Source organism: Sciurus vulgaris (assembly GCF_902686455.1).
Source record: "Sciurus vulgaris genome assembly, chromosome: 15".
Classification (NCBI taxonomy): Eukaryota; Metazoa; Chordata; class Mammalia; order Rodentia; family Sciuridae; genus Sciurus; species Sciurus vulgaris.
The window spans coordinates 27,550,277-27,563,701 of record NC_136476.1 but is presented as its reverse complement, the minus strand read 5'-3'; the positions used below and the strand labels follow the sequence as shown (position 1 = coordinate 27,563,701).

At 36.2% G+C, this 13,425-nt stretch overlaps 1 protein-coding gene across 3 annotated transcripts in view; it reads left to right on the top strand.

Annotated features, from left to right (window-relative positions):
• PTPRD (protein tyrosine phosphatase receptor type D) overlaps nt 1-13,425 on the top strand; it is a gene marked incomplete at its 5' end in the record, with an annotated part of 242,588 nt that overhangs the window by 99,735 nt on the left and 129,428 nt on the right. For all 3 annotated transcript variants that reach the window (XM_079112996.1, XM_079112995.1, XM_079112994.1), the window contains 2 exons: nt 4,687-4,777; nt 10,101-10,310. In XM_079112996.1, the coding sequence (XP_078969122.1) occupies nt 4,687-4,777; nt 10,101-10,310 (301 nt within the window). The remainder of the gene's footprint in view (nt 1-4,686; nt 4,778-10,100; nt 10,311-13,425) is intronic.

Sequence of the window (13,425 nt, the reverse complement as noted above, 5' to 3'; positions counted from 1 at the left end):
TATTAAAGAAGGATTTATTCTGAACGGTGTATTATTCATTAAATTTTAACCACATTGAGGTTGAGGTACTTTGTGACATAGAAATGAAGACATAAGTTTGAATTTTGATAAATCTTTGGAATTCAGAGAACTCTGGGCTGAAGATGTGGATCTTTTAAACATATGCATATAGCTGATAACCTGTGCCATGAATTGGATTGAGTTCTCCTGGGATGAAAACAGAGCATTAAGAGAAATCTTGGGCCAGAGCCTCAAGGGACTTCATCCTTTAATAGCTGGATAGCAGATAATAGATTATGTTAAGGAAGTAAAATTAATGTAGGAAGGGATAATGTAGAAAATAGAGTTACATACCAAAGAGGTGAGAAGGTTTCATGGAAGATCTTACCAACACGGTTAAGGTTCCACTAAGAGATGATGTAAGAAGAGGATCAAAACTCTCCTTTCCATGTCACACATTAAGGTCCTTGAGTTCCCTGTTGATGGCAGTGAAGTGTGGTGATGAGGCAGGAATATAGCAAGGTCTGCTAAGATATGAGTGGAAGGAAAGGAAAGTGAGTCTGGAGAACATGCAGCTACTTGCAAAATTTTGACTGTAAGGGGTCAGAGAGAGGAGTAGATGACTAGATCAGGATGGTTTGGTTTGTTTTTAAATGGCAGATACGTGTGCGTGGTTGAAGTCTGATGGCTAGAGTCCTTTGGAGAGGAAGTTGGGATAGATGATAGAGAAAGGGATATGGTGCCTAGTTAACTTTCTAAAAAAGTCAGAGAATGGGAATCAGCTTAAGTAGTTATTGGCCATGACATACTATATCCTTACACTGTACCCAAAAGAAAGAGTATAGTAGAATTAGGCTTGCAATTGGATAGACTGATGAAAGAATTCTTGTCAGGCTGTTTGTATTTTCTTTTTAAGTAAAAGATGAGACCATATTTTTGTGGGGAAATATGAACATCCAAGTTTGAGAGTAGTGGAGAGCACTTGAAAAAGTCCTCGTGGAAAGTGGAAGGGCTAAATAAAGGGAGAAGCTGTCGTAGGACTGCCAGGCAGTGTTGAGGGTCTGTTGGGATTTGCTGATCATCGATTTGCAGCATTATGTTGTCCCGTTCCCTATCTCTCCAGTTGTATACAGCTTCCTCCGCTCAAGCACAGAAAGTGGAGAGCGCACTGTAGATTGCCGCTAAGGTGGCATGGGAGAGGTGCACTTTGGAAAGGAAGAATTGAAAGATATGAGAGGTTGGTTGGTACACAGGCCAACCCTATGAAGGTTGAAATCACCCAAGACAATGGCAGAGTTTGAGAGGAAGGTAGATTTTGAACCTCACCCAACAACAACAAATAAAATAAACAAAACTTCCATAAAAGGAGTTGTTGAAGTTAGTAGATGGCAAAAATCAACCAGAGAAGAGAATCATATAGATTAATTGCATGAACTTCAAAACAGAAGCTGACTGTTTAATTTTTTTAGCAAGACGGTAGAGGAAAAATACCTGTAAAAAGCCAACCAAATCCTGGTTCTTTGATTCCTGGACAGGGGAGGAGGAATGAATTAACAGCTACCACAGGAGAAGACTGCAAGAAAAGCAGCACTTTCAAGGGAAAGCGAGGGTGCAGGTTAGGCAAAGACATGGATGTTTGCAAAGCTTGAGTTGCAGAGAACATGGTTCAGATGGTGGATTTAAACTGAGGACATACTTTGTATAATGTGAAATTCCAAATTGCCAATGTCCCATTGCTCTCAATGTGCAAGAGTGACTTTGAAGCAAGCCCCATTTTGACTGCCTTAGATGAATGGTTTAGAGATCAGCCGAGAGGGAAGGCTATGGATATAGGACCACACTGATAATTAATTGCTATGGGAGAGGCTGTTCAATTCTTATCCCAGCCGCGGGTGAAATGAACAGTTGGGGGAGTGTTGTTGAAGAAAGAATGGATCCTTTTTTTTTTTTTTTTTTTTCATGTACAAGAATGACGACTCAGTGTATGAAAGCAGAAGAAAAATTAATAGAATTCATCAGCTTAACTTTGATTTATTCGATTTTGAAAGCAGACCATGGACACTCTCTATAATGTGCAGCATCATTACTTTAGAAGAGAAGCTCTCCTGACTTTGTGTAGTTGGTAGGAAGAGTAAGAGGTTCCTTGACAAGTGTGTTTATCAAGTATATCTGCAGTGTTATTTTGTACGCTCAGTTGCAGCCTCTGTCATTCTTCTCCTTGCTCATTTAACATGATGGACTTGTTTGGCAAATCCTTCAGGTAGTGGGAGGACAGGATGAAGAGGAGGCTTTCTCTGGGTCATAAAATAAAAGATATTGGCTTCTCTCACACTCTCCAACTCTTCTTCTGCTTCACCCTCCTTGATCATCATGATTATTTGTAAAAAAGAAAATGAACAGCTAGGTGATGTATTTGTGTGCATCCATTGATGAGTTGTTCACAGCACCATGGAGAAAGGTTTCTGGTATAATTGACTGGTTTGACTGGAATTCTTGATTGGGGGAACTAGTTTAGCAAGTTATTTTACCTACAATCACGGAATTTCATGAGTCCTAGTGAATGAGATAGCTCAGATGTGTCTCTCCCACCGTGATGTCAGCCTCACGCATAGCAGCTAGCATCTGTTTGGTGCTATTGGTTACACACACTGCTCACTGCTTCAGGTTCATTTATTTTATTTCCCTAGACTCACAGCCTAGTATTGTATACTTCCATTTTTCAGAATATACAATTGAGATTCAATGAGCAACCTAAGATTATCCAGCACATTAGTAGTAGAGCCTAAATTCTGGCCATATGTATTTCCAAGTGCCATATTCTTCACCAGAACACTCTAGAGTAGCACTTATCAACAAGCATCATGAGAGACCCCTGTAAAGTTTTAAATTTTCTAGTAGTTACAGTGAAATAAGCAAAAAGAAGTGGGTAAAATTTAATAACATTTTATGTAAGGCATTATAGGTACAGTATTACTATTTCAGCCTATGATTGCCATTATAAAAACGTCACTGATATTTTACATTTTCTTTTTTCATACTAAGCCTTCAAAATCCAGTCTGTCTTTTACACTTAGGGTGAATCTTTTCTGGGGAGCCATGTTTCAAGAGCTTGATGGCCACAGGGGCACTGGTCAGCTCACCTCTAGACTGTGTTCATGGGAGCAGCTCAGTAGTGCTAGTATTTACTAAGTTTGTTGAGGATTTGACTGTGAGATGAGTGAAAAGAGACCTTCCTGTGCCTGGTATTGGTCTCTGTGATTCCATGCAGCAAGGACTGGTAGCTCCTTTTACCCTCTTTGCTTTGTCCCCTTCTCTCTCAAAGGTATGTGCCTGTCTTCTGGTGTATGTGTGTGTTTTCACTTTCACAATAAATTTACATCAATTTTGAGGGGTCCTTCAAAAATGCTTTATGATACATGGAGTAAATGTATAAAAGAGACAGACCATTGAAAAAGTTTGAATCCCCTTACTATCTGTTTTGGCCAATTATTTAATCTCCAGATCTTTTTTTCATGACCCGTTCTTACAGCCTTGGAGCTTATATTTAGGCTGTTGTTAAGGGATTGTGCTATAGGAGGGCAAAACAAGTTTATGCATTTAATATAATAACTGAAAAGTAGGAAATGATTAATATGTTATTATATGCTATGTTCCAAATCCTTACATACTTACATAAATCCCTAAACATGAATGCAAGGGAAGGGTGTATGCTCTAGTGAAGTTAAAAAGCAACTTTATTAGACCCTACATCTATTTTATTAATAGGTGACTTTAGACAGCACTTTTTTAGTTGACTGTTTTTTTTTTGTTTTTATTTTTTTTTTAATTTTTGCAGACTGCATTTTGATTCACTGTACACAAATGGGGTACAACTTTTCATTTCTATGGTTGTACATGAGGTAGATTCACTCTATTCATGTAATCATACATGTATATAGAGTAATGATGTCTGTCTCAGTCCACCGTCTTTCATACCCTCACCCCCGCCCTCCTCTCATTTCCCCCTACGTAATCTAAAGCATATCATTGTGAGGTCTCGATTACATTTGACTTTTCCTGTAGATATCATTGTGTTGAGACCTATTTTGAAGGTCTTTACCATAGAAATCTTCAAATTTCTGCAATACTTAGTTTTATAATTTGATGCGTAAAATAAGAGAGGAGATTTTACATTTTACTTTGTTATCAGTAAGTTTTGTTTTTAATTTTTGTATCCAAACAAAAAGTATTTTTGGTCTGTATGAACAAAGTATTAGATACTTGTGGAACTGAAGAGTGATTTTCATTATATATCACCCTCTTTCAAAAATATCCTCTTAATGTCATAAAAAAATATTTGTTTCAGCAGCTTGTGGTAGTAGATTTCAATATCCCAGCCTTGTATGTGTCCAGCACCAGGGTCCTAACAACCAGTGCCTGTTCTGTTTATTATACCTAATAAAGAGCAGTCAACCATGGTGATATTGCCATACAAGATCATTGAAGTCATCCATAAATGTCTATCCGTGTTGTTTTTAAAATTGAACAACAGGTGGTTATTTGTCATTGATGTAAGAAATGGACAAGTCACTCCATATCCATAATTTGCCTTCATTCTCAATCACTGGTCTGTGGAAGATTGAAGAGCACATCCATTTTCTTTTTCCTCTGAACTAACCTTCTTTTTGTTCATCCATTTCTGTGCAGAGGTTACTACATAATAATTGTGCCTTTGAAGAAATCTCGTGGGAAATTTATCAAGCCATGGGAGAGTCCAGATGAAATGGAATTAGATGAGGTAACTACATTTTGTTGGCTGTGTCTTTCATTAGTTATTTAATATATTAAATATCCTCTCTTCCCTATGGAGGCTTTCTGCATCTAATAGAGGTGATGGCTTCTGCACATCTGGCTGGTCGGGTGGCTCAGTGCTGTGGCTGTGTTATACTCTAGGGGTCCCAACAAAGATCCTTTGGCTTTAATTAAAAGACATTAAACTGCAGTAATGCTTACAACCTGTCTAATCCTTGTTGACCTTAATATTTTGCCCCTTGTAAAACATGATTTAGAAGTGGAGAAGGTGAAATAAATTAAGCAAAGACTTAATGACCATTGATATGAATTTTAGGAGCCATCATTAGTTTGACAGTTGCTAAGGCCCTTACAAATGCTACGTTGTACTTTGCAGCAGAGTTCATTTGACCTAATATGTGATCTTGACCAGTTTCTCACAGAATTCTACTGATTAGTAAATGTTTGCCTAATTCTGTATTCTGTAGGCTTTTCAGAATCAAAAGTACATAAAACTACAAATGAAAACAAAACAAAATTTTGAGCACAGAAGGAAATGTAAGACAAAAAACCCATCAATAATTAAATAGTATGATTTTAATGTCTTTTTTTTTTTTTTTTTTTTTTTTTTTTTTTTTTTTTCGGTGCTGGGGATTAGAACTCAGGGCCTTGTGCTTGCGAGGCAAGCACTCTACTGACTGAGCTATCTCCCCAGCCCTGATTTTAATTTCTAAAATCTAAAAATAGGTGCATTTTAATTGATACTTTTAAAAAACAGCATTTAAAAAAGTTAATACATACTGTGAATTAGAAAAGTTATTTATTACATATTTTATTTGCATGAGAACACTACAAACCAGGGTGTTGGGCCACATCCCTAGAGGGCCACTGAAAGTTAATGACTAGGATTCACATTTCAAATACAGGAGAGACTTTGTTATTTTAATGAAATGCTGTTTTGAATAAGTTCATAAGGCAAATACTCAGTTATGCTTTTGGGAAATAGGAGATCTTAATTTATTTGGTTTATTTACAACATAGGCCACATCTCATAGCACCATCTGTTATTTCTAGGTATTCTCTCTCTGTCAAATTAGTACAAATGCAGCAAGGAAAATATTAAATTCTTTACCTATACTCCTGGAAGGTGATGTTTATTTCAGACATGGCTGCAGAAAGGAGACTGATTTGACAAACAGGGACTGTTAGCATCCTGTGGTAGATGTGTGTCACCTCTAGAAGTGGGACTCATCATCACCCACTTGATTTGATTTAATTGTGATCAAGTTCAGAAGGTGAGATTGGTTCAAGGTTAGGCTGGTGTCATTCTATAATGCTTCGATGTCATAGGGGGCCATAAAATACGCATCATTTCAATAATACTGTGAAGTAATTTAGATAAGTTATCAAGTTAACTTTTTCTAATAATAAATAAAATCGTCATTCTATAATAGTGGAGAAACAGTAATCCTTCATCTGAAGGTGCAAAATAATCGGCTTGCTTTTTGTAAGAATTCCAAAGCAGGACAGGATATTACTTGTAACTGACTAATCAGATAATCCTGGGAAATAATTTACTGTTTTATTAGGGTTTTATCTGAACTACAGAATTGTCACCATCACGTTTTACTTGGAATTACAAAGGCAACTTGTAGATTCTGTGAATCTCTCCACCTATATACATTTTTTTTTTTAAGTTTTCAAGGCATTGAGATCTAAGGTAAAATGACTTCAAATACTTTTAAATAATAAGCTTTCCTTAGAAGTGAAGCCATTTGATAATAAGTAATAGAAAGTGATTCTCTTTTACAGCCAGTTTTTAACCTCTAAAATGCACAGCAACATTAATGGATTAAAGTGTAGGGCTATGTGACATTGAACTTTCTTGCAATTAAATTCTACAGGTCTGTGCCGCTGGTTCCCTTAACAAAGGGTCATTTTAATCATCCCGTAGGTTGTGGTGCATTAATCTGTATAATAGCTTGATAAAGAACATTTTATTAATTCAAAATTTTTGGGTCAGGATGGGTTGTTTCCCACTTTTCTTACTGATATAATTGAGACCACATTGTAGAATTAATGGTGGAAGAAATAAGATATGCATTGACTGGAAAATGAAAATTATTTCTGATAAAAGAACTAAAGCCCTTGATATATCTCTGGAATTACCTCCAATACATCTTGTAACTATTGTGGAGGGGAACAAATGAAAGTAGTCTATGGCCTCACTTTCTGCTTACTCATCCAGTTTCTGATCCCTGCAGACAGGGTTTTCCCACCCTATCATGGATAATAAAAGCATGGTAGTAATTTTATATATAACTTGGTACTGCCAAGTTTGACAAAGCAGTGTTCCTCTCCTAAATGTATTTGACCAAGTAATTTTTCAGAAAGGCCTATAATTCAAATTGTTGGAACCATATCATCGAATAGAATGGTGGCCTAAGGGGATTTCCACATGTATGCCTCACATTGAGGCCCATAAAAAATTGAAAGAGGCTGTCTAAACAGAGTTACTCTCAAAATTATCTTCTGAGCTCGTTTATTCTTTGTCTGGGAATGCTCTTCACATGATAAATTCATAGACCGGAACTCCTGTTCTCAAGGTCAGGCTGGGCAGAGCAGACATTGATGGTTGAAATGAATTTTGGGCAGAATGACTCCCAAAATGTTAGTTATATTTAATTCAGAGCAGATCACATAATATATCATAAGCTTTTCATTGCACTGTACTTCAAAGACTTGTCGTAAAATACTGTGTTCTTTTGTGATTGTAACCAGCATTCCGTCTAAGTTTGGTGTCATCTGAGTTCACTTGAGCCATTTAGAGTATAACATGAAGGTTCCTACAGAGATTAGAGCATCCTACAGGGCCAGGATGATGTTCCAAATTTGTCCTTAATGAATTACTGCATTGGACCTAAGGAATACCAAAACACTCAAATATTTTATTATGAGGTACTTTCTCTATGTCTTGTAAATAAACCTTAGCAAAAGGTTTTTATGGGAATGACAATGATATGGATGAATTATGACAGCTGCCTACATCTGAAATATGAATAAAATCAAGGTAGGGTTTGATCAGTGAAGTAGAAGAGGGGATGCAGTCACATAAACAACTGATGGTAAATGTTTTTGATTTACCAACTTGAAGATGCTGTTCAGCTCATCTGCAGTGCATTTGTCCTCAAAGCAATGGCTGTCGTCATTTGCTGCACAGTGGCAATAACCTTTCTAATGACTTTTGAAGTATACTGTTATGTGGAATATTTGACAACAGATTTTTTTTAATTAGCATGTTAAAAGAATCCAGAGGAAGGAAATAATGCATTCGTCTGTTAATGAGAGCAAGTACACAAAAATGATGTCTAAGTACAGTCCGAGTTAAAACAATTTAGATGATCAGAGCTTAAACATAGCATTTGATTTTTTGATTTTGTGCAAACATTAAATTAAAATAATATTGAAAAACTCTCTTAAGAGTAATTTTATGTTCATTGAGTGTAATCATACATTGCAACTTTTGTGTTATGCCCCAGTTTCCGCATCAATAGGTGGGGATGATTGTAACCTACCTCATGGTTATTATACAGAGTAAATGAACTTAATGCATTTTTAGGCTTCTAGAGTGGTGTCTGGTGTCCAATAAATGCTTAATAAGTAGTAGCTATTATCATTATTATGCACAGATCTAAATTTCACAACAGAATTGAAAGATAGTGTTAAATTTTTACCATTGCTCTTTTTTTAACCAACTGGTGCATAATTGATCAATTTCTCTGAATTTGTCATCAGATGGTTCAAATTTACCAAACAGATCATGTCCAATTTACTGTGTTTTTTATACAGTTCACATTTCATATAATCTTAATTGCATCACTAAATTCAAATTTAACAGAAAATTTTAGAACATTATAAATTAGATATTATTGACAAATAACATGGGCACAAATAATCTATATAACCCAAAAACTGTTTTCTACATTTTTAGGGTATAATTTTGAACCAGCTGAGCCCATTGGCAAGTCCCATGTGGAAGAAACTGTAGCACATCAGATTCCTAGTGGGCAGATTCAGTGTTTGTCATAGATTCAATCTGCAGCCTTTATCAGCACAGAATCCTGACCTTGATTATGGCACCATCTCGTTCTACTAAGTAGTTAGCACTACTTTGGTTTTTACCATATCCTATTCATTTACAAAATCAAGAGATATAAATACTTTTCCTGCAAAGTTTTCATAAATATCTTAATTTTGTCTATCAAGATAAGTTCAGGGTTTGCCCTCAGGTACATAATCTTTTTCCAGTTTGTCCTCAGATACATTCTTTTCTGTACAGATAATGAAAAAACAAAACAAAAATTCTCTCCAAGAAACCTTTAAAAAATAGCTGCTTGCCTCAAAAAGCATTCCAGAATGAAACAGACCTATTCTGTTAAACCTGATGAAATACCAATATGTAATGGAAGAAGCCAATGACAGCTTTGATATCATTTTAAAATCAGTTGTCATATCATTAATGTGATTTTCTCCTAATAAAAGGATCAATGCAAAAGAACAGATTATCTAAAAATCTTTTAAAAAGAAACACATAAGATCTTAATGTATACATGTGTTTGTTTTCTTCAAGGTAATATTAAAATTGATTTTCACCCATACTGCCTATGTCACACAACAAACTCCTCAGAGGGCTAGATTCTGGAAAAAAATGGGTTCCATGACAAACAGTGATGCATTGCACCCAAATTATCAAGAGTGCAAATCAAGTCATAAATCGTTAAATGAATAACAATGTCCATTTTAATGTATATTAATTAAAACTTATTCTTCAGATTTTGCTTCTGTTGCTTTGAGGGAATTTACATCATATTAACGATCTCATAATTGAAAACTAACCCCTCAAAATTGTGGTTATATTTTCAGGTTTAGATGACTTTATCTGGGGTTACTCCTTGTTAATAAATCTCCTGCAAGGCAGGGGTTTTATGAATCAAGCTGCCTTTTCTCCTTAGACAAGTTATGATGCAGTATTGCCCTTTGAGAGAATTTCATTAGTGTAGGAAATGATATGAGCTACCAATAAAGATCTAATTGCCCTGTGTTTATAGCCTGGCCCTTGCAAGAGCAGTCCAGTATCTTATTTAACAGGAAGATGAGCGTTTGGAGTATTGAGAGAACTGAGATTTAGTGATGCTGGCATTTTACACAAAATGCGGACAAATTGTATTTGGGTTGTTCCCAGTACTGAATTAATTTCTCCCATTTAACCATCAGTATGTTGGGTTATTGTTGTTTACGGTTCTTTTTCTGTCTCTCATTTCTTCTTTAAGCTGCTTAAGGAGATATCTAGGAAACGCAGAAGCATCCGTTATGGGAGAGAAGTTGAATTAAAGCCATATATTGCAGCTCACTTTGATGTTCTTCCCACTGAGTTCACCCTGGGGGATGACAAACATTATGGTGGATTTACAAACAAGCAGCTCCAAAGTGGTCAAGAATATGTCTTCTTCGTGTTAGCAGTAATGGAACATGCAGAGTCTGTAAGTTCATTATCATGGCATCTATTTGCTGTGGTACTTTACACAGTTGTACCAGTATACTAGGTGGTTATTTGGGGCCACGTAGGTACATCCATCCTAATTATTTCTGTTGAGCTATCATTAAGCGTAAGAACAGACTGCCTGCCCTTCCAGTACACTGCATGAGATTGCAGTGCAAACAAGATGTCTTTGATGACAGGAAGCTTAGGTGGTTTTCATGTACATGAAGTACAAGAATGATAGGACATGGTTCTCCAGACCTGTCAAGGTCTGTTGCCTGGTGTTATATCCATCACTTATAGTCTCCTTCTCTTATCCATGTAGAGCAGTATTTAAAAAAAAAAAAAAATACTGTTCTCATCTGACATAATACCTCATAGATATTAGTCCCTGTGATTTCAGTACTAACTAATAAACTCTGTAGTTCCACATGGTAGATTTCCAAATATTTGAAACTATTGACTTTGGAAGTGGTTTCATTTATTCTTCTATAAAACTGCTAATAAGGCCACATAGTTCTTCTGGCCAGATTCACTGGAAGGCCTGTCTAGGAAGAGGCAAGCACAACCAATTTCTTTAATTGTAGCACTTCACAAGTGACTTTATCAGTGAAAAGCCAAGAAGTTTGAAAATATTCAATAAAAGGAAGAATTCCTAAGGTACTCTAAATAATGAGTTGTCTTCTTTTATGTAATTCATCTTGCTCTTATGTCGTTTTATGCTTCAGTTGCTTTGAACATTAAAAAAAAAATGGAGAGAAACTGTAGATGGGAAAGGGGGTGGATTTTGAAGTGGCAGTTCACATTAACATTTAACATACATACTGCAGACTGGATCTTTCTAATCAGGGCCTGAGTCTGACAGGCGTGGCAACTCCATTGAGCCAGTCAATTTCTGTATGTAAGAAGCCCTCAGTGTATCAAAGGTTTCTCCACATCAGGTGTTAGCGTGTACAGTGGGGCCTCTCTTCAAACGACTGAAGGAATTCCCCTGTGGAAAGTCAAAACACAAAGGCAGCCTGGTTTACCTTTGTACGCAAAATGTCATTTCAAAACGATGTGACGGCCTTCCTGGAATTTTAATGTACAGATAACGCTTTCTCTTTCCAGTTGGAAGTTTTTAAGGCAGAACATCAAGGGAATGGGATGTTGGAAATCATCTTTCTCTTTAAAAAAAAAAAAAAAAAAAAAAAAAAAAAGACTTAGATACTTGAGAGGAATTTTCTTTAAATAGCTCTATGAACGTTTCAGAAAGCACATTCTGAACATTGAAGTAGATCAGAGAACCCAGCAAAGAAGAGAAAACTCATCTGATCATGCAAACAGACTGCACGCTCTCTCACTCTGGTTCCTGATGTCTTCCAAACCTTTCCTCCCTGTTTAAGTGTGTCACCATTGCTGACATGTCTACTCTTACCCTTACTGTGTCATCTGTTTCACTAATTGTAGAATTAAGATCTTTTTCCCCAAATTTATCATTTTCCTTTTCTCCAGCATATTTCTTGGTATTGCTCTCCATATAAACAGGGTTTTCCCTGTGATTCCTATGTGTTCAGGTCTGCATTTCCTTATAGATGAGAATTGTATCCAATTAGCATCATGTTTGCAGTGAGGTCATCCTTTTTTAAGCTTCACACTTTTGTGATTGGTGGTTAATAACGTGCATAACCACTCCAAGAATGGATTGGCAATTTGCAGAGTCAAAACATTTGTCTCCCCAGCAAAGACAGGAGGAGCTTTACCCCAATCCTTTGCCTCAGATTAAAAATATCAGAGAACTAGTTTTGAATAGAGTAACGTTAAAACTATTATTGCCACCCACTGAACAAATTCTACTTTTCATGAGGCTGATATCATTTTATGTCTTTATTTTCTTCTTATTTTAGCATGGCTGTGTTTCCTGATTTGGGTTGGAAATCTATGTGCTTTGAGAAGACCTTTGCTTAGATTACCATCTTGATTGACTTAGATTATTATCTCAAAGTTTCTTGGGAAATAATTTTAAATCAACAGATTTTGCTTCTATCTACAGACAATTTGAATGTGACCTACAAAATACAGGGGGAGGGCACTATACAAACAGACAAACTTTATGTGAAGACTTACGTTTCTTGAATATTGTAGTCTGTTGCCAAGTCCTTTGTGTAAATTCTTATACCATATATCTTTATCCACCTACCCTCCTTCCCTTGCTTTCATTTCAGCTCTTTCTGAGCAGGTTGCAAATGTATACTGACTTCTTCATCTTTTGATGCATTAAAAAATCTGGAAATCTAGTCAAACCCTTTCCTTAGCAAGTGAAGAAAATGGATTGAAATCAAACTTTCAGTACGGCATATATTGTCCTAACGTGCCTGCTGAGCTCGTTGTACTAAAATGCACACTACATGCCTGAAACACAGTTTTTAAAAGACGAAGGTTAAACATTAAATATATTTGCTGATCATTAAAGAGTGTATACACTCATATCTTTCATAATCACAGCCATTTGAAAAGATGGAGCTTTTTTATTTAGCAAAGATTTGCTGAGACCTCACCAACTGCACAGCTCTGTGCTAGCCATTTTAAGCATATGAACACAAATAGTATATAAATCTCTTACCTTCCAGGAATTTATATTTTCATTAGAGGAAGTGAAAAATGTACACAAATTTTTTTAAAAAAAGAGAGTTTGGTGAGCATCATTAAAAAAGGAATAAAGGACTAAGTAGAATCTTTAAACTTGTTATTTTTACATGTAATTTTTGGAATGACCAGTTTCTTCTAGTTAAGGGAGCGGTATTTAAGTGGGGCCTTAGAGGATAGTTGAATTTTAGGAGCTAAATGTTGTGGAACTTGTGAGGGGGTTAAAGAGCAAAGATAGAGCATCTGGGGAGTAGTGATGGAATATGTTAGATGTGCTGAGACAGTTTAAAACAAAGTTGTGGAGGCCCTTGAGAACCATGCTCAGGTATGCAGGTTTTATCTAGTAATAACCAGAGAACCTCTTGAAGGTTTTATGCAGTTCAGGGCAGTAACTCTTGCAGCAGTAATGACTATTAGATAAAGGGAGACATTTTGGATATGGTTAAGAGAGCATGAATAAAGTCCTAAACAGAGATCATGTCCATGAGACT